Genomic DNA, 26,010 nt, shown 5'->3' with positions numbered 1-26,010 from the left:
TGGTTTACAATCTATTATGATTAATCAGGATTTAAGAAAAGTAGCAATGAATGAGAGATCGTGCTTATTATTCTAGAGTAGAACATTAAATCCAACCTAAGCTAGAACATTTTATGTAGCTATATCTGAAAGTTCGATAGACCATTCGAACCATTATCTGTCCAAATAAAAGGCTGGGGGGTCAAAGTTATAATTGTACATATATAGAGAAAATAATATCATGAAGACTGAATACTGCAATAAACATATTCACTAGAATTTGGCCGGATATTCGGCCATTTCAAATATACAGCCGGATATCCGGTATCCGGCCAAAAAATAATCCGACCCAACCCTAATATTTACTCTGCAAAAAAAATTTTTGAAACTTGTATAAAAATAAAAAGCCAAGAAGCTAAATCAGAAATTTGGGTTTGTTGGTCTGTCAATCTTGTGGAGGGGGGGAGAGATTAAGTGTCAACCCCAGGACGTCCTTAATGGTGAACTATATTTTCTTGGAAAAAAGGATAGGAGAATGTATGAAAATTGGATTTATTCGAAGAGTTTTTACAACTGTAATAAAATTTAAGTATGATATGTAGCATACATTTTGGCACTTATAATTCATTAATTTTAAATACTTCTATATAGCACTTTCAAAAATTTTGTACACTATACCATTTTAACTTGAAAATTTTTGTTTCAATGCCATAATTTTGTTTATTTACTTTACATCATACAGATATGTTTGAAGATATTATTATCTCAAGAAAACATAATCAAATTTTACCCAAAATGTAAAAACGACACCATGGAAACTGTCCCAATTTTGTATAACTTTTGCGGAACATGTTCCAGTTACGTCATATTTTTCTTTCCCGAAAAAGGGAAGAGGGAAAGAAAAAAAAGGGAAGGGGGGAAGAAAAAAGAGATGGGAGAAAAGGGGGTTTTCCCCATCTCTTTTGAAGAGATTTTCTTCCCCCCTTCTCTTTTTCGGGAAAGAAAAATATGACGTAACTGGAACATGTTCCGCAAAAGTTATACAAAATTGGGACAGTTTCCATGGTGTCTGTAAAAACTTATAAAAAGGAACAATAAAATCTTATCATTTGAAAATAAACAAAATGTAAATCTAAAAAAAATATCGTTAACTTGTTTCCTACGATTTTGATTCACATTTTCTTGTAAAATTTCTGCAGCATACAATAAATATGTTTTCATCACGGGTAATAACCAGTTTTTATTCAGCAGAAATCATAAATTTAATTTTGAAATCAAACTTTAATTGCAGTTTTTCAATTTTTTTGCTTGTTAAAAGTTTACAAAAAGTTTAACAATTAAATATTATATGATTTTAATGGTAAAAGTAATGTCACAACTTTCAATCAGCTTTTAGTGCCTAATAAAAAATGACGTCATACAATTAATACAAATGACCAATGATAGGCCAGTATTCATTTTGATTGACCAATGGTAAAATGTTTACTGGCCTATCAGTGGTCATTAGTATTATATGAAAGCATTTTTTCTTTAGGCACTATAAGCTGCTTCCACAATTTTGAGCAGTTTGCCGCCAAAATTTCTCAAATCACGTTTCTCATTGGTCAAAAGATAGCCAATTATACGCTGGTATTTACACAAGAAGACACGTGGTTGGTTCATTTTGGCGACAAGAACAGAAATTTAAAAGTTGTTTCATTTGTCAAAGTAGTAAGATAGGAATATGACAACTGCAGACAAACTATTTTCCTTCCAGAATTTTACATTAAAAAGTGCCACATTCATCATTTTGAACAGAAGAACAAAATGAAGAAAAATTGATTTTCTACAAATTCCATATTACTATCCAAAAAAGAGTCAACAATATAATTGTATTACTTTAAGATGAATAAACAAGGGATACAGGGATAAGCAAATAAAAGATGAATAAATATTCTCCCAATCAAAAAACAATATAATCTATTTGAGGAAGTATTTTATTTCAAGGTTAACCATGCCAAAGAAATGTTTAAATTGGGGGAAAACTAAATGAACTTTCATTGGCATCTACCTGAATCCCTGAGACTAACAGAATCATTAATAATCATTCAGAGCCAGGAGCAGCGACAAACAAAATGTGGACCATTTATTTTGATAAACTTTATGTCAACATTACTTTCACAACCTGAAATGAAATTACGTTTAGGGTTGGGCCGGATACTTTTATGGCCGGATATTGGATATTGAATAACCGGCCAATTTATAATGCCGGATATCCGGTATCCGGCCGGATATTGAAAATGGCCCGATAGCCGGCAAATATTAGAAATCAGCCGAATAACCGGTATCCGTATAGTTTCAATATCCTGTATCCGTCCGGATATTGAAAATGGCAGGATATAAGGTCAAACCAGATATCTGGCCCAACCCTAATTACATTATTAGGTTAACCTGAACAAACATATACATGATTCATTTTTTGTATTCATTCGGCGGATCATGGAAAGAAAACGAATTTTCGAGTTTCGTGGTATTTTCACAATAGCTTTTCTCATATTTCTAGCCCCTGCGGGGCAATCATTAACTCTTACCTAAAATAACCTTCAAAAGCTACTGTGAAAATGCGTTAAAACCCGCAACTTCGTTTTCTTTCCATGACCCGATTCGAATGCAACAGGCGCAATATATACCATGCATAGTTGGGACTTTCAAACAGTGATAGTGCAATGAAAGTGTTGGTTGTCTGTTGTGTTTTACTTTATCTCATACTCTGGATGTTTGAACATCAGAGGAGGTTCTTCTTAGTTTTGCTTGGTTGATAGCATGACGTCATGGTCATGGTAAGCAGCCTCGTCAATGCTGTTATTTTAATTACAAATTTTTCTAACACTTAAAATTAAACAATTTAAAGTTTTAATAAATTTTCAACTAGATTTTTGATATCTTATTACAAAAGCTTTTAATTTTGTTCATTTTTCATTAACTAAAAATATGAATTATGTCCAAACAATTTTTTTCTTAAAAGGAGTTTTATTGGTCTTCAAAGAGACAGTGTAAAGTGGCACCAAAAATATGACGTCATACGGTAAATCAACTAATGAGAGGCCAGTATAAATTTTATCATTGGTCAATTACAGTGTATACTGGCCTCTCATTGGTCAACTTTATTGTATGACATCATTTTCTTGGTGCCACTTTACGCTGTCTTGTCTTCAAAGAATAGGTATTTAATTTGAAAAATAACTTATTTTTCAACTAATTTATGAAGGAATTTTAAAAGTCACTTCCTCTAGGACGTGTCTTGCGGACTTAACTGTGTTGTAAAATAGATTTGCTCCCAATAACATCTATTGTCTACTGTTATCAAAACGAAAATTTAATGAATTAAAATATTAAAACTATTAATTTCACTTTTTGAAAAGATTCATTTATCAAACCATTTAAAAAGTTTAAGAACAAAAAGAACAAATTATTTTTTTGTACATTTTATGTTTTATTTTGCGTAATATGTTGAACCAGAAGAGATTTTATTTTATATTTAGTTTTTGCACAAGTTAGAACAATGATTTATGCATTTTTGTAACAAAATGTCTTGCATTTGCATGTAGTCTATTTTTTAGATTATATAAAGACTGCACCATCAACTTCATTTTTGTAGAAAAAATCTTTGATATCAAATAATCATCCAACATTTTTTGAACATATAAAAATTATAAATTAAAAAATAATTTGGTGGTAATATTTTTTTCTTGTATAACTGTACATTTCATATCCTCGGAAAGCTGTTTATAATACGATGCGAGAAATAACTATTAGAACTCACATATGAATATATTAGGACAAGTTTTCTTTAACATGAATTGTATCAGGAACTGATTACTTTTTAACTTAAACTGCATGGTTCAATTGAAAATGTGAAACATTTGATTGTGTAAACAGTAAACACTCTTTATACCTTTATCTCAGCATATTTTTTATAGCATAGCTACGCTTTAACTGATGTTTGTCTGTATTTTTACAGTGAGGGAGGGGACATTGGGCTGTTTAATACACTAGTCCCCAAATTTGTATAATAACGTTTTCTTATTCGTTGGCACAACAACTTTGGGGACTATAGTGAATTTTGATTTGTTGATTAATTAATTTGAGTGATTAAACCACCAATTGTAATCTCTAGAAGGGTTAATTTTGTGAATAATTATTGGGGATGTTCAAAAATTTATCGGCCATTGTCTTATCCCTTTAGATCCCTGGTATTTTTACCTTATATTCATTGTGTATTACAACATTATTGCTCCAGAATCCTCTTCTATCTCCCTGAAAGAAAAACAGTGTAATTAATTATAGGTAAAGAAACAGATCTGTAGTATAGACGTATATACAGACAACTACCTTCCTTCCTTTTTCAAAGACCTTTTTCGTCCGCTTCTAAATTATTTACTGCTACTTGGCTGTGTTAATATAAGCGAAACCATTGCTTGGTTGATTTTCACTGACCCAACAGAAAGGTTGCACAAGGTTGATGCGATGAGAAGATACAGTTATTTCTGTCCGAGATTCGAACCTATCACCTCTCCGGCGAAGAGCGGATGCGCTACGTGTTGAGCCACGATCGCGGATATTTATAGACTAGCACTGCATCAAAGGTGTATTGAATACTTTTTCAAATGAATAATAGTTATTTCTCGCATCGTATTATATACGGCTTTCCGCGGATATAGAATGTACAATTATGAGATTAAAACTAGTTTTTTTAGCCCCGAGGTGCCGAAGGCACCGGCTAAAAAAACTGGTTTTAATCTTATGTTTGTACATTTTTATATTCGTAGAAAGCTGGATATAATACGATGCTAGACATAGTTTTATCGTATGGATGAGAACCGGTTCCTATCCACCGGATTCGAATGAATACGAGAAATGATTTTACTTGGCAGACATATCAATTTCACTGAGTGTTGTACGTAGAAAAACTTTAAAACCACGAATTCTAAATTTACATTCAAAGTTTTATAATCGTATCCAGAAAAAGGATGACAAAATCCATTGAAGCAAAGCTCAGAAATTTACTTGTCAATAAATAATGGACATACAATTGTTTTATTATAACGTTCGTATTTGTCGGCTTACAACTTTGAAGACTTTTATTAAATTACGATTGGTTGGTTCATTAAGTTGGGTGTCCAAACGTTTCAACCTAAAGAAGGGATAGTTTTCTACATCATCATTGGGAATGTACATCAATTTATTGTGTGATAAAATTGTAAAAATCAGGAAGGTCAGTTAATGAGGGAGGGGGGGGGGGCTACATAGATTATAAATAGATATAATTTTAACAAGGATGACAACATCCATAAGTAGCGAAGCACAAAAAATCGTAGATGGGAATACGTACAAGTAGATTTAAAATGTTTTTACTAAAATCAAGAATAGATTTATTGGATAAAATAAACATGAAACCTTGTTTTATTTTGTATGATGACGATGGTAAAAGTAAATTATATTAAAGATGCTCATAACAATGGGAAAAATTATTTTGATACTGATATCCCATAATTAGTTTGAAAATCAAAAAAGACAAAGATATGGGGAAATATGTAAAACATATAAAAATAGCCAAAAACCTGATAAAAGGCAGTCTGGCCGCCATGGTTGTTTACTTAAAACGACAAAAAAATTAATTTTCAAATCCTTAACTTAAAAAATTGGGAAAATCGGACCATATATACTGAAGATATGGAAAAAAGTGTAAAATATATATAAAATAGCCTAAAACCTGCCAAAAAGGCAGTCTGGCCGTCATAGTTATTTTCTTTAAAAGACAGTAAATTTAATTTTGATATCTATAACTGAAAAAAAAATTGAAAATCGAACTATAAACACTGAAGATATGGAGAAAAATGTGAAAAATATAAAAATAGCCTAAAACCTGCTAAAAAGGCAGTCTGGCCTTCATGGTTGTGTCTTTAAACGACGAGAAATTTAATTTTGATATCTGTAACTGAAAAAATTTTGAAAATCGGACCATTAACACTAAAGATATGGAGAAAAAAGTGAAAAATATAAAAATAGCCTAAAACCTGCTAAAAATCGGTCCGACCGCCAATGATGTTTTATAGTTAATTGTGCTCCTTGATGGTGGGAATGTTGTCAAAAAATTTCAGCATCCTATCTTTTATAGGAGCTGAGTAAATCCCATTTCCCCCATAGCGTTACGGACGGACTGACGGACTGACGGACGGACAAAGTGAATTATAGAGTAGCTTCGCTACTAAAAAAAGACAGTGGGAGAAGGAAAGGGGTCAACAGAGAATATAACAGCTAGAATGTAAGGAGGTACATGTGAGAAAGGAAGACCCAGAGAGGAGTAGACAATCATTAGCTAGAATAGAGAACGGGTCATAGGAGAAATCATGTAATGCTACATAGAAGATGACAGTAAGAATTTAATAATGTACCTGATAAAAAGGAAATGTGGGAAGGGGAAAAATAGACTATTGTTAGGCTTAATAGTAAAGGGGTTGGGAGAAGGCTTAGGGTACTTCACAGATTACAACAGTTAGAATTTTAGGAGGTTTTTGATAGAAGAGAAAGTTGGAAAGGGGACTACATAGACAATTGTTAGGTATAATAGTAAAGGGGGCGGGAGAAGGCATGGGTTGCTACACAGAATATTAGAGCAAGAATTCAAGGAGGTACTTGATAGGAGGGTAGGGTGGGAGAGGATTATACACTACAATTATTAGGTAGAATACAGAAAGAAGAAAACTTTAATTGATTAATCCCTGAAAATTTCAGCCCTCTATCTTGAAAAAGAATTAAGAAAATCACGAAAACTTGAAAATCTAGGATTCGATCTAGCACCCCAAATAACAGACAGATGGACAAAACAATATATAGATTAGATGGGCATATGTCTTAGGAATCTTCATTAAAAATTTCAGCTGTTTATCTTGAATAGGAGCTGAGAAAATATCGTTTCCCCCATAGCGTTACAGACAAACTGACTGACTGACGGACAAAGTGAATTATAGAGGAGCTTCGCTACTAAAAAGAGGCCTGGGAAAAGGAGATGTTAGAATTTTAGGATGTACTTGTGAGAAGGTAATAGTAGGAGGGGGATTGCTTAGATTATTTATTATTAGGGAAAAAAAGTAAATGGGATGGGAGAAGGCATATGGTGCTGCACAGATTATAACAGTTAGAATTTTAGGAGGTTCACAGGAAAAGGGAAGGATGAGAAAAGACTATGTAGATTATTATTAGGTGGCATAGTAAAGGTAGGTATGAGAATGCAATGGGTGCGGCACTAGAATTAAAGGAGGTACATGTTAGAGGGAAGAGTTGGAGAGGGCTACATAGATTATTGCTAGGTAGAATAGTAAAGTGAGGTACAAAGACAGCTAGAAAGACGTGAGAGGGGGAGGGTGGCATTAGCCAAGTAGAAATGGGTTACAGGCGCCTACATAGATTATAGTGGTATAGAAAAGAAAAGGGGATGAGGAGGGTACACACAGACAATAGTGAGTAGAATATAAGAGAGGGGGGGGGGGGGGAAATTGCACGGTACTGCACAGACTAAGAAGAATAGAATTAAAGACTTGATGATCTGTTTGTGTTTGTCAAAAGAGACGAATAATTAAGGGAGCAGCGATTATATAAAGGGACGGCAAAACAAAGAACATTTAAAGTAGAAAGTTCAATGACTGACTAACCTATTTTAAATCTGTTTAGAATAGGAAAGAAAACAAAGATTATTGTAATAGAATTGCTTTGATATCAATAACGATTCTGCTTAGGTTGTTTGCCTTAGAAAAAACAAACGAAATTAAAAAATGTAAAATTTTTTTAATGAATAGAAATCATTGAATACTGAACACATACATACATAAAGACATCGCGTTTCTTTTATATAATGATTATTAAAAATTACTATATTCTATCACTAGCTAATCTTAAAAGACTGGCTATAGAATTTAGTTAGATGCCTCAAAGGATATTCTTTCTTTGGATTATCTTGCATTTTACCCCTCCCAAAAAAAACTATCTTTTTAAAACTAAAATTAAAATAGTGGGGTCAACTAACCCTACGCCCCCCCAAAAAAAATCGCACCAAAAAAATAAAAATTAGTTTTTTCGTATGGATGAGAACCGGTTCCTATCCACCGGGTTCGAAGGAATACGAGAAAACAATTATAATAAATCTAAAATATGAAAAATTAGGTTGATCAAACCTTTTGGGGCAACTTGTCGAGTAATGAGATGTCCTTTTTTAAAATTATATCAAAAATTTTCGTTTTACTTATCAAGTATTTAAATAATAAATTTTAGAAATAAGTAGTTTATTGATTATTTCTGCAACACAGAGATTCATATGTGTATCTAACCGGAATATATGTACAGGATTTTGTGGGTATGCTGATAAAACACAGAGACTCATATGTGTATCTAACCGGAATATATGTGTACAGGATTTTGTGGGTATGCTGATAAAACACAGAGATGCATATGTGTATCTACCCGGAATATGTGTACAGGATTTTGTGGGTATGCTGATTGATTCTCTTAAAACACAGAGATTCATATGTGTTTCTAACCGGAATATGTGTACAGGATTTTGTGGGTATGCTGATTGATTCTCTTAAAACACAGAGATTCATATGTGTTTCTAACCGGAATATGTGTACAGGATTTTGTGGGTATGCTGATTGATTCTCTTAAAACACAGAGATTCATATGTGTATCTAACCGGAATATGTGTACAGGATTTAGTGGGCATGCTGATTGATTCTCTTAAAACACAGAGATTCATATGTGTATCTAACCGGAATATGTGTACAAGATTTTGTGGGTATGCTAAAAATTGATTTCCCATTTGTTCCCTAATTTCCGAATTAATTTTTAAAAAAATGATACCACGTTTTAATATACAGTATACACTATACATTCAAGACTTTAATTTTTAAATATTGATTTTTTAAGTTTGAAGCTTTTTTAGCTAGTTGTAAATATTGAGATAGGATGAGGGTGATACGTACAAAATCGGAGACTAAGATTCAGCTGACCGGATTTTGTGGGTATGCTGATAAGGAAAAGTGGGTATTAAGCAGGGAGGTAAAGAACAATGGAGATTAAATCTACATCCATTCCTTAATATGAAAATTCTGTTATGCTTAAGATAAATTTTTCCAGTATGGCTTCGAAAGAACCTAGTAAAAGTTCTGGCTCCTATTATGACGTAAAAAAAATTAGCCAATGAGAGGCCAGTATACACTGTAATTGACCAATAGTAAAATTTATAGTGGCCTGTCATTGGCTAATTTTTTTTACGTCATAATCAGAGTCAGACACTTTTACTAGGTTTCTTCGACACCGATTAATATCCGGTGGATTGGAACCATCGAATACATACAATTTTCAACAAATATTCAAATAAAAATCATAAAATTAAAACCAGTTTTGTTAATCCGTTGCGTTTAGCCCTACTAGGCTAACAAAACTGGCTTTAATCTTTAAAAAGATTATTACCCATCTGATCAACTAATTGTTGACTTTTGTTGATTACACTTTTGATTCATATTGTCCTTTCCCTTTCTCCCTGGTAATAACCTATGGATTACTTACTACTAAGTGAGGATAATAATAGAATAAAAGAAATAATATTGATTATTAGGTACTTTTTTAATACCGCGCACGGTGGGGCAAAGTCAGAATTTTGCTAAAAATAGGAAAATTTGTTTAACCTTTTCTTTAAGAACATTACACTAGATAAGTTAATAAGAACAAAAATTCAGTTGAAATTTGATCTATACCTTGATTTATAGACAAAATACATTGAAAGCTTTTTTTTTCAATTTGAAGAAAATATAGATTTTAGAGCTCAGAGTCTTGAAAATGGTGTCTAAAAAGTTGATAAATGAGTTCTTTTACCCCAAAAAAACCTAGTTTGCTATAAAGATTTCATAAATATTTTTTTTAAAATTTGCCCCACAGTACAGTGTTCTAAATATAGAAGACAAGGACATCTATAACTCATAAAAGCGCAGCTATAACAAGATTACAGCATTTTTTTTGTAAATTTTAAGAAAACAAATCAACAAATTAAGTTTTTTTAAATATCTTGTGTACCCTAAGCAATATACCCTGGTATCCAAATGCAATTAGAAATTGCATTGCAGACTAGCGAATTAACCGACCGGCTGAAGTACATGTTATTTAACATGAAAAATTTTTTGACTTGGAAAAACAAGTTGTTAAGAAGATATATAAGTTATATATGTGTGTTTTATCCAGTGCATTATAAACAAGGACGTCCAAGCTTCGTATTTTGAGTGTAAAAAATCTCAATGGGGAATTCAATAAATGGAGTTAGGGGGAAGGGATAGGTCAAATTGTTCAGAAATGTTTACTTCGTGGGTAAAATATACACGAGGGGGTAATTAGCCCTTATAGCTTTTTTTTTTTTTTTTTTTTTTTTGGGGGGTGGGGGGGTAATAATCCCACGTTTTTTGGTGCCAAATGTAAAAAATCCCCTGATTTGTAGAAACTAAAAGCTCGGAACTATGGCGCTAAGCACCCAACAAATTTGTAACGGGGTTTTAGATGTGTTTTTTTACCATTATTCACTCCCCACCCACCCCCTTGTACATCCTTGATTATAATACAAAGTTTTACAGTTATATAAAAAAAAGAATGAAAATAACATCCAAAAACAAATAAAATATTAATGTATAATTGTACATACAGGGTGTAACATCAGAATTGTCTCTAAAACTTAAGAAATTAAGTCTTAAAGTTTGTAAATAATGTCCCTAGGAAGATTTACATAAAATTTTTGAAATATTATTTTGTTTCTTAAAGTGATTAAATGACTGATTTACTGAGCTCAGATTTTATGGATGTTGTCATCCTTGTTTTACTTATAAACCTTGATTGATGTTAAATGGGGGCATATAGAATGACAGACACCCAATAGACCAAAAATGTGCGCCATTGGAAATGAAAAAGTCGACCTCTCAACCTCCCAGCACTTTGTAGTTTCAAAAAGAAAAAGTTTCAGCATTAAAATCAAATTTTGGAATTATAGTGCAGTAGTAATTTTACAGAAATATATTTTAATCCTTTTTTCTTCATACATTTATCCCTGGTGATTTATGTTTTATATCATTGTTTTTAAAATTTAGCAGACGAAAGCTGGTATAAGACTTTCTTAATTGGGAAAGAAAAGATGAAAGAAAATTGTGATTTAATATCAATTTAGTATAATAAAATAATTTTTTGATTATAAATTATTATTTAACTATCTTTAATAAAGTTACTGCAATATCATTCCAAGCAATAAAAAAATATTGACTGCACCTAATCAGCACCCTTGTAGGAAGGGAAGTCCAGTAAAAATATTTTTGGCAATTTCTCTTGGGATGGTGTTAGAACGTTGGTACCCCAAAAAATAGTTAGAAACCTTCCCAGGAAGCTAAAAAGTAAAGGAGAACCATATGGGTTCAGTGGTAAACAGTAAATAATCTTATTAAAAAAAAAACATATTAATATTTGACAAATTAGGTGCCAATAGGGCTATTTGCACTTTGTACGTACATATGTATCTACATGTATGTAACATAGACAGCAACAAGGATGAGAACATTCATAAGTAGCAAACCTCAAAAATGATGAAGGGATATCGGGAAAAAAATTTATAAAGAGCAGTGTCATACAATAAACATTAAACTTGATAAATAGCAAAATCACGAAACCTTTAAAATCATGAAACGAATCTTAATGAAACTTGATAGAAAAATGCAGAATATGAGCATATTCATTTCTGATAATTTCAACCATCAATCCTAAATAGGAATAGAGAAAATTACAAAAACCTAAATATTTATAGACAAATCTTAATAAAACTTGGTTAAAATATGTAGAATATAAAATCAACTAATTCCTGAAAATTTCAGCTCTATATCTTGAAAAGGAGTGGAGAACATTACAAAAACGTAAAAATCTAGGAATCGATCTAGCACCCCAAATAACAGACAGATGGAGAAAACAATGTATATATTAGATGGGTATATACAGGGTGCGGCACATAAATCGAGACATTTTTTAAACGACCATAGCATTAAAACTACTTGACCAATCAGGACGTTTGACCCCACTATAAGAAGCTTAGGTAATGACCTTTTAGCACAAAAAAATCTTTGGACGAAGATGGACGTGTACACCAAGCTGGTCGCGCATATGTACAACAAGGCAGATTCCAAATGCGCTGGTGGTTTAATCTGGATTCTCGACTTGGGCCCACTAAATCTGACCTCAACCCATCTGTAGGTGAGGTAGAGTTATGAAACTTGCTGGGGATACTGTTAGATTCAAAAGTAAGACACTAAAAAAGACTAGAGTGCTCTAACTGAAATGGCTTGGCCGTAGAACTTCAGCAAAGGGAAACGGGGCAGATCTTGAGATGTAAAAAATGTCAAAAACCGTGAAAATTCGTGAAAATTTCTCGGTACTTGACTTCAGGGACCCATATTGAACTTTGAACTCATTTTAGACTATAGGTTGCGCTGACAACTCTAGCTAAAACCTCATACCATTTCTAAAAAGGTAAAGAACGTCGTTCTAGCTCAACTGTGGTCCAAATAAGAGCCTTTGTGTCTAAGGGTAGCTTGAAAGTTGGGCGAATTTGGATCCTGTGGTTACTCACGTTCCTAAGGAAATGTGGCCTCCCAGCAGCCCGATCTTAATTCAATGGACTTTTGGGCCTGGGGCTACTTTAAAGCATGCACCACTAGACGTGCCCATACCACAAATACCTCCCTCATTGGCACTATCAAGGAGAACTACGCCAGCTTGGACAGGTACATTTTGACCTGGACCTGCCGGCGGTTGAGGAGGCGGTGATTGGGGTTGGCGGCCATTTTCTTTAATAATCTAATAGTCATATACCTATTCTGCCTCTCGGTTTTTAAAATTCAATAAAATCTTTAAAATTGACGATTTTATGTTCCTTTTTTTTAAAATTAGAATTTGTCTCGATTTATGTGCCGCACCCTGTATAATTTCCCCATACGCTTCCCCCATAGCATTACTGACGGACATACGGACGGCCGGACAGACAAAGTAAATTATAGAGTAGCTTCGCTACTAAGTACGACACAAATTCAATATCTAAATGTTTCTCAGATTGAAGGGAAATGAATTCCCCGAAGCTAAATTGAGTTTCTTCAGAAAATTATTTTTATACATTACAGTATCTTGATCTTTTAAAAATATTTCCATCCTATTATATAAAGTAGTAAGATTTTTTGTCTGTAGCTTAAGATATCAGTAACTACTGAACTGATTGGCTTCTCCATTTTAGAGAAGATTTACATAGGTCTTTATCAAATATTGCTAGGGCTTTTGACTATTTTCTACCGATCCTTTCCCAGTCAAATACGCAGCACATAAATGCTTGGGGCACATCCCCTAGTAGTATAAACATCATGGTACTACTATAAAAAATTCAGGGTTCAAGCTAAGCACGACGTAAACTTTTGCATTGAATTTTATCTTTTTAGTTGATCCACCCTTGTTATTTATTTTCAAAGGTTTAAGGAACAGAAGGTCCAGGGGATGAGTACCCCTTTTCTGTCACCACCCCCCCCCCTCAAACCATTCTCTTGCACGCCCTTCTCATGAATAAACTTAGTTTTTAAATCTTTTTATTCTTACACCTACATATTTTAATATCTCCATTAATTTTGATCATTATTTAAAAAGGAATAATTTCGTTTTTTCTTTCATATTCGGTTTTTTAAATAATATCTTACTTTATGATATTAAAAGTTTTATAATATACTTAAAAGGCTTGGTGATTAAAGTTCTTATATAAAGGTATAAAAGATTATTTTTCCATATTTACTTTTGTAAACAGAGTACTTAATTTTTAACTATTTACAATTAAACAACAAATTTTTAAAAAAATCAAAGATATCTAACATCTGTTCAAGTATCTGTCTGTTTGTCTATTTATCTATCTATTCAATTGCCTATTCATTTACCTAATCATCTATCTATCTATCCATCTATCAATTTATCTATCCGTCTATATATATATCCATTTGTCCATCCGTCTATCTATCTAAACTGCGAACCAAAAAAATAGGCAAATCTGAATTTGTAGAACGGTAGCTTTAATATTAATTTAGGATGATTTTACTGTAAATATAAAATGTAGATGCATCTTTTGGTTACAAGTTTCCACCATTAATTTTTCATTAATCAGCACCACGGAAGCACAAGATCTCAAAAACAGCATTTTGGTTAAAAACTGGTGAACCAAAAAGATATGCAAATCCAAAACAAATCAATGGAAAAAACGATTTTTTGCACTTTTCTTCTGTTTTAAAGATTGATTCTGATAAATTAACAATTTTTTAAGGGATTTATGCATTAATTATTATGAAATGTAGTATAAGATAGAAATTAATGATTTTTTAAAATAAGAAATATTAGAAAAAAAGAAATTCGACCCCTATCACTTTAGAGGACAGCTGCTGACCTCCAGTCTTATGGATGAAGCTAAATACATGTTAAAGAGAAAAATTACTCCCAAAAGCATACAAAAATTATTTTTAATGTGTTAAAAAAATCCATTTTAAAATCTTGATTTTGATGATGATGGACTTTAAGATGCTCCTATGGGTAGTGATGGTGAGCCAAATGTTATCAAAATGCATGACCATGATGACAACTTATATATTGAACTATGGTCCAATTTTTGTATTCATAGCAGCCTCCAGCAAAGCAGTATTAAAAAAGAAAAAAATTGCAATTTCAATTACTCCAATTCATAAGGTAAATACTGTTATTTTTAGAAGATGTTTATATTTCTTGTCGTGAGGCTCTATGGAGATTGCTATGACTACAAAAAATGGTACATAGGTTGATAGACAAGTTGTTGTAATGGGCATGTACTTAGATAACATTTAACTCACCATCATCACCAACAGGAGCATCTGAAAGGTCATCATCCTCAAAATCAAGATTTTAAAATGGATTTTTTAAACACATTAAAAATAATTTTTGTATACTTTTGGGAGTAATTTTCATCTTTAACATGTATTAGGCTACATCCATAAGACTGGAGGCAAGCAGCTGACCTCTAAAGTGATAGGGGTCGAATTTCTTTTTTTCTAATATTTCTTTTTTTTTAAAATCAATCATTTCTACCTAATATTATATTTCATAATAATTAATGCATAAATCCCTTAAAAAATTATTAATTTATCAGAATCAATCTTTAAAACAGGAGAAAAGTGCAAAAAATCGCTTTTCCATTGATTTGTTTTGGATTTGCATATCTTTTTGGTTCACCAGTTTTTAACCAAAATGCTGTTTTTGAGATCTTGTGCTTCCGTGGTGCTGATTAATAAAAAAATAATAGTGGAAACTTGTAACCAAAAGCTGCATCTACATTTTATATTTACAGTAGAATCATCCTAAATGAATATTAAAGCTGCTATTCTGCAAATTCAGATTTGCCTATTTTTTTGGTTCGCAGTTTATGTATAGCCAGTATATCTAGTTAATGTCAAAACCAATCTTATTTTGTAACTATTTATCTATAGTGCCATCTTTAGTTGATATCAAAATCAATCTTTTTTATACCTATCTATCTATATATCTATGTATTTATCTATCTATCTATTAATCTATCTATCTATCTATCAGTCTGCATACCTTAATCCAACCATATCTGTTGTCCCATCTTTAGTTGATATCAAAACCAATCTCTCTTCATCATTCTAAAAAAAATAAGTAGGTAGATATGATATCCTATTATATAAAGTAGTAAGGATTTTTTTGTCTGTAGCTTAAGATTTCGATAACTACTAAACCGATTGAGTTCTCCATTTTATGGAAGCTTCTTACAGGTCCCTGGATGGTTTAAGGCTATTCAATTTTATATCTAAGTTTGGTTTAAGGCTATTTTTCTACTTTCCTTACTCCTTCGAATACAGAGCTCCTAGATGCTTAAAGCGCAGCCACTAGTAAATAACAGTAGGGGATATACTGGTCCCCAAAACATGTTCACTTTTTCGTTGCATTTAAAAGGCTGCTAGCTGCCAAACGGCTGAACGTACAGATCATACCCGCACACCATTTTAAGCGGCATAAGAAGACCTACAAGTAATCTGGAATAGCCAAGATCCAATGATGCACAGGGAAAACTTCACTAAAAAAAAACGCATAAAATAGGTCTTTTTCGCGCATTTATCTGCACTGCGAGATAATTATGCATTATTGATTTATGACTATTCCAGATTATTTGTAGGCCTTCTTATGCCGCTTATAACAGTGTGCAGGCATGATCTGTACGTTTAGCCGTTTGGCAGCTAGCAGCCTTTAAAATTCATAGATATTCATAAATATTCGTTACCAGCAATATTTTACCGTGAACTGCAATAGATCCAAAACTTTTAAATTTATTTGGATTGTACAATCTATCAGTTTTTAAACTTTTCGACCAATAATATTTGTCTACAAATTGAAGAGAGTTAATCATGTTCATTATAATTGTGAGTGTAAATAAATTTATCGGCCATTGTCCTATCCATGAAGCTCCCAGAGAATTGGTAAATAGATCTGACGTACAAAGTTAACTATACAGTAGCTGTACTAAAACAAAGATGACAACATCCATAAAAGCTCTGAAACGGTAGAGAAAACGGACATTAACACTTGAGTAGAGTGTCAGAACTGAATAATCCAAATATATATATGTATACATAGACACAGTGTTTCGCTCTTTTAGGGCTCATCAGTATGGCTCAATTCATCAGAGTTAATTTTGCACTTGGCGGGGCTTGTATTAAAGTCGTACGAAACTAAATTGTAAGTAGATCTGTTGAAAAACTGCTTAAATACAGGATATTGTTTAAGGACATACTTACGTTTTTAAGACTTGATTATAGAGATGGCTCGCTTATAACAATGTACTTTGTTATCCTAGGAATCAGTATTGCAAAAATCAGACCAATCGGATAATCTTATCACATAAAAATTAGTTGTTAAAAAGTTTTTAAAAAGCAACATGTTTAAAATGGACGTACGGACTTTCTGGTAACGATTATAGAGTTACTTCGCTTTCTAACTCGTACCTAAATCCTATAGGAATCACCATACAAAGTTTAAAATCAATAGGACAATTCTAACATGCCTAAATTAACGAAAAAAGCTATCCGTCTCGGACTGACTGACCCTAATTATAGAAAATTTTCGCTTTTAAAAATTATAACTTACCAAAAGTTCTAATTTCTTGAATTGTTTGCTAACCAGCCACGTAACAATACATATGTAGGCAATCAGAATCAACTAAAAATAAATAAATTCTTTTTCCAATATGACTTTGAAACCTATTGATATCCGCTGGATTAGAACCGGTTCTTAGTCATACTGAAAAATCTTGTATCGTATCCTGTTTCAGTCAATTTGCCACAACTATCAAGTTTTGTATGTCTGGGCCATCAGCCCAGCGGGGCTAACAGAACCAAAATTAATTGATTTATCGTTTTATTATCCGCGGAAAGCTGTCTATGATACTATGCAAATATAACTTTTAATGAACTAATTTATTTTCTTATTGTTTCTATATTGAGGGAAATTATTTTTATTTGAAATACTTTCATATTAATCAACTTTTGAATCAATCAGCCACTATAAAAGTAAATATTTTTTAGTCAATTCATCAATCAATCAATAAATCAGCCTATAATTAATATATCATAAAATCTCATAAAATCTCATAAAATCTCATGAAATCATAACATTAATCAATAAACCAATCTATAAATCTAATTATCAATCTATAAATAATCTTTATTTCAATCTTTCCATCAAACTATAAATGAATCAATAAATAAATCAATTGATAAATGAATCAATAAATCAATTACTAAATCAATAATTTAATCAATAAATAAATCAATTGATAAATGAATCAATAAATCAATTACTAAATCAATAATTTAATCAATAAATAAATCAATGAAAAAATCAATCAATGAATCAATCTTGTCTATCTATTACCAATATTTGAATCTATTTGTCATTCATCAATCAATTTATTATTGAATCAATCTTTATAACAATCAATCTATCACCTAATTTATTAATCAATCTAGCAATCTACCAATTAATCTATCAATCTGTCTATCAATCAAACTATCAATCAATTAAACTATCAATCAATATAACACTAAATTATCTGATCTATATATTAATCAATCAATTAAGCAATCTTTTCAATTACTAAATCTTTCAATCTATCCAACTATCTACCGCCACACTTACCACAAGTGAAAGTATTGCTGCCTGTGTGTGGGGTGACCACTCCGGGGGGCTGGGTAACATCCCTGTCACAGGAACACCCAGGTTGGCACGTTCATCATGCTGTCATAACACATTATCTTCATTCTCATTTGCAGAATAAAAACACCCGCGACAGAGGCTTAACAGGCAGCGCATCAGCTCGTAAATCCCACTACTGCTATGTCAGATGCGCGACATTAATAGTTATAGTAGGGGGAATGCCTTGGCCAAAAACAGGCACAACTCATTACCATGTACAGTTAGGATTTCCAGGTAAAGATAGTGCATTTAAAGAGTTGGTTGTCTATTGGGTGTTACCTTACTTAATACCCTTGGCAATTGAGCGCGTTACACGTAGAGTATGTTCAAGGTTGCGTTGAGAGGTCTTGTACCCGAAGCGTCAACCTAGGCCCAAAGCGGTCATCATACTCCAAACAATACTTATAGAGTAGCTGCGCAACTGACAGTATGTAATATGTAACCTAACCATAATAATGTATAAAAATAAATCAAAGAGAAGAAAAAAGTTAATTTTGTAATTTGTTTTGACGGGAGGAGATATATTTTTCTATAAGTCTCATATATTCTTGGAAAGAAAAGATACAAATATTGTGAAAAAAATTTCTATATAATGCACAACAAATCCTATCCTTTTTTAAAGAAGACATGTGTGATTAAAAAATATTAGGTAAGGTTAGGTAAGATGCAAAATCTTTACAGAAGTAGGGATTCTATCAAGAACAAGAGGGGGGGGGGTAAGTAAATTCAACTATATTTTTCTAAACAGCATTTTGTACAGGAATAAGATATAACCAACAAGCATAGACGTCCAAGCTTTTTTTTTTTGGGGGGGGGTAAAAAATTTTAAGGGGGGATGTAATTCGTATTTGGGGGGGGGGAGGTAAAATGGCGCGCGAAGCGTGCCGAAATTTTTTTTTACCCCCCCAAAATTTACCCCCTAAATTTTATTAAATATTTGGTATTAAAAATGCGCGCGAAGCGCGTAAAAATTATTTTTATTACAGATTTTTTATTTTGGGGGGGGTATTTACCCAACCAAAATTGTTTGGGGGGGGGGGGTTAAATAACCCCTTCTGAATGGGTAGGGGTAAATTTTAAATGGGGGGGGGGGGGTAATCGCCCCATTACCCCCCCCCCCTTGGACGTCTATGCCAACAAGCATAAGTAATAATAAACAAATTGTAGGCTGATTAAGAGGTCGTCATTGCTGCTACTAAAACAAATCCCGAAAAACAGCAAAAAATGAACAAATTTTGTGTTATACTTTTTGCAATACATGTCTTGCATAAAAGTAATATACTAAGTACAGACACCACACGTTACACGTCTAGGTTGATTGCAGTCAGAAAAACAAGTACAAAAGTCATTTGCATAAGTAGCGAAGCATTAACAAGCTAACAATGCTTTAGTAACAGTGAGAAAAAAACCAGGGCTTGGCAGCCGCGCGTCAGCTGTTTGAAAGCTTTAGGGAAATCAATCTTTTAGAATTTATAAAAAAAATCAAATGGAAGTCTAAACATTAGCGAAATATGACAATTCCTCTTTTCAATTCTCAGTGCATCCAAACGGGTTTAATTTAGAGCCTTAGTCGCGGCTGACGCGCGGCTGCAGAGCCCAGAGCTGGATCTCTAAATCATTTTAGTGGTGAGCCAGATCGGGGTGAGCCAACTTTTCACCAATGAGAGCACAGCATTTTAGGAAATGCCGCGCTGTGATTGGCTGAAATTCGGCGCATCCCGATCTGGCTCACCACTAAAATGATTTAAAGATCCAGCTCTTGAAAATGAGAAATCTAGCAATTATCAAGAAAGATAAACTTGTTTTTTCCTCAAAATTCTTCAGAAATATCTGAATTTCAAAGGAACTGCTCTTTAAAGATAAACCTTTCTTGATATGTGTCTGTCTGTCTGTATGTATGTAGCATAAGATCTCACTAACCACTGAACCGCCATGGTTTTAATTAACATTGAAGCTTCTTATAGGTCAAGGACAGGTTAATAACTATTTTGAGGGTAGGTATCCAAAGAGAAATTGCCCCTAGAATAAATAACCCCAACACTACAAATTGTTTTTAATAGCGAAGCTTTTCTGTAATTTTCTGTCGGTTCGTACTTCCGTAACGGTTAGCTCTTTTCGTTAATTTAGGCATGTTAGAATTTTTTAACAACAAATTTGTATGCATTATAATTATCTGATTGATCTGAGTTCTGAAATAATAATTTCTAGGACAATATTGCACAATGTTATAAGCGAATCAACTCTTAATCAATAAAACTGTGAGTTTGTCCTTAAACGTTATTCTGTATTTAAGCAGATTTTCTTACAATTTTGTCAAATACATTTATTTTGCATATTCAGTTCTTACACTATACAAAAGTTAATGTTCGTCTGTCCTACCGTTTCAGAGCTTCGCTTTTATGGATGTTGTCATCCTTGTTTACAAAAAAAATAAGATCCCCCCCTTACCCCGAGCCACTTTTTCTATAAAGGCCTCTAGAGGCGTAGCCGATACTGTAGATTTAAAAGTACCTTAGAAGATGAAAAAATTGGTTTATAAAAAGTCTTAATTTTATTAAGGAGAAATGTTTAATTTATAACAGACAAAATTTTTTTTTTTTTTATTGTTTTCAAATTACCTAATATAGAGAAAGAGAATGTTGTTGAAGAAACTTAATATTCAATAGTTTTATAATTAATAATTTATTTCTCTTTCAAGATTAACTGCCTCTAGAAAATATAACCCTTTAGCTAAAGTATATATATTTTATTAATACTGTTTAAAATACTTCGCCCCTAGAGGCCTATAGGGCCACTTGAGGAAGGGAAAGGTAAATCCCAAAATGCATTTTTTTGGGGGAGGGGGAATTTTTTTCTAGGGGCGATTTCTCTTGGGAGGGTTGTGGTATCCTCCCCAAAAATAGTTTTAAACATTCCCGGGGCGTATGTGTAGCTACCCTGCTAAGGAGAACCCGATCGGTTCAGCGGTTCGCGAGATCCTTCGGAACAAACAAATAAATATTAAACAAACAAACAAAAAGACAAAAAGACATCGTTCTACTTTGTATTATAAATTTCAGAAACATTGGATATTTTCAATACATAAATAGAACCAGACAAGATACAAAAATGTTCCAAACTTTTATTTTTATTTTTCTGTAATCTGATATAGATTTTATTTCATAAATGTTTTTAGGACGAAGCCAAGAAATTCCCCCGGAACTAACGAGTGGATCACCGGATCCCTCTTCCCCAGTCACCACCCTCTTACCATATCTAACCTAACCTAACCTAAAAATATATGAAATTCTTTTTCTAATAGATTCATTTATGATTTAAGTAAAATTGTCGATGAAATGAAATGTTGGAGTATAAAGAGAACTTTTTCACTTTTTATAGATAAACTTGTTGCTTCACCCCATAGTGGAAGGCGGGGGAGGTTATAAAAAAGATAAAAATAATCCTAAGACATTTCTTAAGCTTTTTTAAATTCTAAAACAAAGAGCCTAACAAAACAGCAGTTGGAACTATAGATGATGTCTTTAGCTATGACAGAGTTAGGGAAGAGACTCGAACCCAAAGCTACCTCCATAAATAGTTTATATTTTAGATCAAATTAGTATAAGAATGAAAATATGCCTCTGCGATGTTGGATAAGATCATTTTTAAACATTCTGTCGGAGATTCTAACCTAAAAATAAAATAAATTTATGCATATTTTGTATGGAGAATATTTATTGTCTAAATCTCTAAATCTTTGACATATGCCCATCAAAAAAAGATAAAAAAGCAGGGCAGGAAAATCAACCTTTTCCAGTTTTAAAAATCACATTACCAAAATATGACAATCCTTTTATACAAAAAAATCAAAGCATCTAAATAGGTTTTAATTTGGGACTTATTTACGGCTGCTGAGCCCTGTATAAAAGCATTAATGATTAGTGGAAGCACGTTTTTAAAGTAAATAAACTGCAAAAAAAAGTAAAAAAATAAAACTTTTTGATAATTTCTAGATAAAATAACAAGGTAAAATGACAAACAAGTATGACAATATAAATAAGTAGCAAAGCAACTAATCAATCAAGGATAAACAAGCAGACTAATACTGTCGTAGAGCAGATGATCAGTGGTCATTTAAGTAGAAAATATTTAAGGTATAGTTCTTTTCGTGGCAACGTCCCTTCAGAGGCTTTTCGTCGTATTTTCAAAATGGCTTATGATAGGTTATTTTAGGTTATATTGGGTTAGATGATTGCCCCGCAGGGTTAGGCATTTGGGCATGCAGGTTTAGAGCCCCCGCAGAGGCTAGAAATTGGAGAAAAGCTACTGTGAAAATATGAAGAAACGCCCCTTAAGGAACGTTGCTACGAAAAGTACCCAATATTTTTAGAAAAAATTACAAAATCTTTCACATTAGTTTATTTTGTATCTTAAAATATTTTTATTTTTATAGCCTGACTGACAGACCAACGGACCAAGTAAATTATAAACTGGTTGCTAATTAATAAAGAAAATCTTCGCAAAAAAATTAAACCAGGTCTGTTTTGAATAGTAACAAAAAAATAACATTTCCCCCTAGTGTTACGGAATTAAGGACAATGTGAATTTTAGAGAGTTTTGCTGCTAAAAAAAACTGTATACCAATTAACGCTGATATCTATAATTCAAAGTAGAACGATGTCTGTCCGTCCGTCTGTCCCTTAAGATCTCGGTAACCACCGAACTGATCGGATTATACTCTTCAGGGAATATACCTACTGGTCCTGTGGCGGTTTTAGGCTATTTTCTTGAAGGGTGGGACACCCCCAACCCCCCCCCCCAAAAAAAAAAAAAAAAAAAAATCCCCCTCAATTTTTCCCCCCGAAATATAAGTGAGGGCACCTCCAATTTTTTATTTATCTTTTTTTTAAATTACCTCTTGGGGCAAAGCCCCTAGAGGCTAGGGGCGAAACAACTAGTATACTATATAGTAGCTGATTTGTAAAACCTGTTCTAGAAAATTAGGATTTGTGTTGATAACAATACATAGACTTTTAGTAGCCAAACATTTCTTTTATTGGCATAGAAAATAATACCACAAATGTTTATATTTATTATTTAGGTTAATCTTATATAGCAGGGCTCGGCAGCCGCCACTAAGTCTCAAATATAATTTCATTTGGTTACTTTAAAATCTTTTTGAAAAGTGGGATTGTCAAATTTAAGTCTGGTTTAGACTTACAGATGATTTTTAAAATTGTAAAAAAAAGATTTCTGTTAGGCATACATGCAGCTAACGCGCGGCTGCCGAGCCCTGCTATATAAACTTTTTATATGTGTGTCCAGTAAGATTTCATAAACGGCTGGTCCAATAAATCAACAATTTTTTTTATAAATCTTATTATTAGTCTAGGGCATATTTAAGTCTATATACAAATACAAACTATTGGTAAATTCGTTCATCCATTAGGAGGGGAGGGAATGGGGTAAAGGGCTTGAATGGACGGATTGTTATTTCAATCTGGTGAAAAAATAAGTAATAATGAATCAGTGAAATCTAGTATTCATACAGATTTAGCATCAAGTAAATCTGATTAGAACTGATTATATATAATATTTTCATTTTCAAATATGCAGAATTAAATATTAAAGCTTTGTTGAGTTAAAATTCAACATACGTGGCAAAAATTCTTATTTTCAAGGAATATCAATTAATTTGCAGTTTATACTTGAAATAATTTCAATGAGACATTGAAAGAATAACACAATTTTTTCTCTCATGTTTAAGAATAATCTATAAAATTCTAGTCAAATAAAACAAAACTTTAAGCATGTTATTATATAGCAATATGTATCAAATGCTATTGTTAAGTCAAACATACACAAATTAACAATAATTTGCACAACTTACAATATGCTTAGTCAGCAAGTGAACGTTAATTATATATGAAACAAAGAAAAATTATATTTTAACTTGAGTTTTCATACTTTTTAGATAAAGATTTAAGAATATCCACAATATATAAAATAGGTTAAAAATTAAGCTTAAAGTAGCAATTTTCTTTATAAAAGAAACAGGATGTCTGTCTATCTGTGTAGCGAAGGATCTCGTAAACAGCTGAACCGATATGTTTTTCCTTTACGGCTTCTTATAATATTATATAAGTACACTACTGACAGACTAACAGACCTCTAGAATAAATAATAAATGATGAAGATGATTAAAGTCCCTCAACAGATTGTGACGTCATACGATAAAATGAGAGGACAGCATAAAGAACACAGTAATAGTCTCTGACTGATTATGACGCAACAAAAAAAAATAGCAAATGAGAGGCCACTATAAATTTTACCATTTGGTCAATAACAGCCTCTCATTGGCTAATTTTTTTTTGTTACGTCATAATCAGTCAGACACTATTACTGTGTTCCAGCATAAATTTTACCATTGGTCAATCACAGTGTATACTGGCCTCTCATTCTATCGTTTGACGTCATAATCTGTTGAGGGACTTTAATCATCTTCATGAATGATATCTCTTACCCATTCTCAATACAGATTTCTCTCTTGAACGGTAAGCCGCGTGTCATCACAAGTTTTTTTGTTGTTGAAAATTATCAAAATTCAATTATTTTAACAAAATATTATGTCCCGTTTCATTACATTTTTTTTCTGAAAATTAATGAAAATAATATCTGTGTATAAAATAGTATGTATTGGAAGCTAATTTTTCAAGACACACAAGATTGAAAACCGTCCTTTTATTCGCACTCATCGCCCCCCCCCCCCCCCCAGAAAAAAAGCTTTGACGTCCATTGTGTCTTTATTGTTTGCTCAATTGAAATGAATGAATTACAAAATCATAAGATAAGGATCACATACCAATAATATTTTTTTTGGGGAATAGTCCCTTTCGTGGCAACGCCCCTTAAGGGGCGATTCGTCGTATTTTTAAAATGGCTTTCTTTTTATAGGTTAGGTTATATTGGGTTATGTGATTGCCCCACATGGTTAGGCAATTGGCCCCGCAGGGTTAGAGCCCCCCACAGGGGCTAATAATAGGAGAAAAGCTAATGTGAAAAATACGAAGAATCGTCATTTAAGGTGCGTTGCCACGAAAAGGACTATACCCTTTTTTTTTTGTAAATTACCTATAGAAAATTACTACGACCACTTTTAAATTGACATAAAGCATTAAATTTTAAGGAAAATTTAACTCTATCCTTTAAATATAAAGATGAAGTATATTTATCATTTTTCCCCAAATATTTCCAAGAAAAATGTAAAATTTCAAAATCTAATTATAATATGCTTAAAAAAAGATTTATAATGTTACTGACTAATAAGAGGGATTTGATGAAAATAAGTTTTTTTTAGAAACTAATATCATAATATTTTAACTGTCTTTTTAAAAGCAAAGCTTTTTCTATAATTAAGGTTGGTCCGTCCGTCACACAAGGATGGCTTTTTTTGTTAATTTAGGCATGTTAGAATTGTCCTATCGATTTCAAACTTTGCATGGTGATTCCTGTAGTAGTTAGGTACGATTTAGAAAGCGTAGCAACTCTATAATCATTACAAGAATGTCCGTAAGTCCATTTTAAACATGTTGATTTGTTTAGTTTTTTAACAACAAATTTTTATGTGATCTAATCATCCGATTGATCTAAATTTTGGTATGTTGAATCCTGGGACAACAAAGT

General features: G+C 32.4%; 1 protein-coding gene across 1 annotated transcript; it reads right to left on the bottom strand.

The window, feature by feature from the left end:
• Positions 1-1,808: 1,808 nt before the first annotated feature.
• Positions 1,809-24,981, bottom strand: LOC145313011 (uncharacterized). The gene is made up of 7 exons (XM_080152231.1): positions 24,851-24,981; positions 21,967-22,018; positions 18,292-18,390; positions 17,242-17,313; positions 15,679-15,743; positions 4,222-4,275; positions 1,809-2,143 (listed from the first exon to the last, which is right to left on the bottom strand). Exons 1-6 carry the CDS (start codon positions 24,895-24,897, stop codon positions 4,239-4,241), a joined length of 372 nt encoding a protein of 123 aa, XP_080008357.1. The 5' UTR covers positions 24,898-24,981; the 3' UTR covers positions 1,809-2,143; positions 4,222-4,238.
• Between the last annotated feature and the right edge of the window lie 1,029 nt (positions 24,982-26,010).

The sequence above is a fragment of the Acartia tonsa genome, chromosome 3 (genome assembly GCF_053477335.1).
Source record: "Acartia tonsa isolate MP-2025a chromosome 3, ASM5347733v1, whole genome shotgun sequence".
NCBI lineage: Eukaryota > Metazoa > Arthropoda > Copepoda > Calanoida > Acartiidae > Acartia > Acartia tonsa.
Note: the sequence above shows the minus strand (reverse complement) of the source record. Positions and strands in the feature narration are given on the sequence as shown.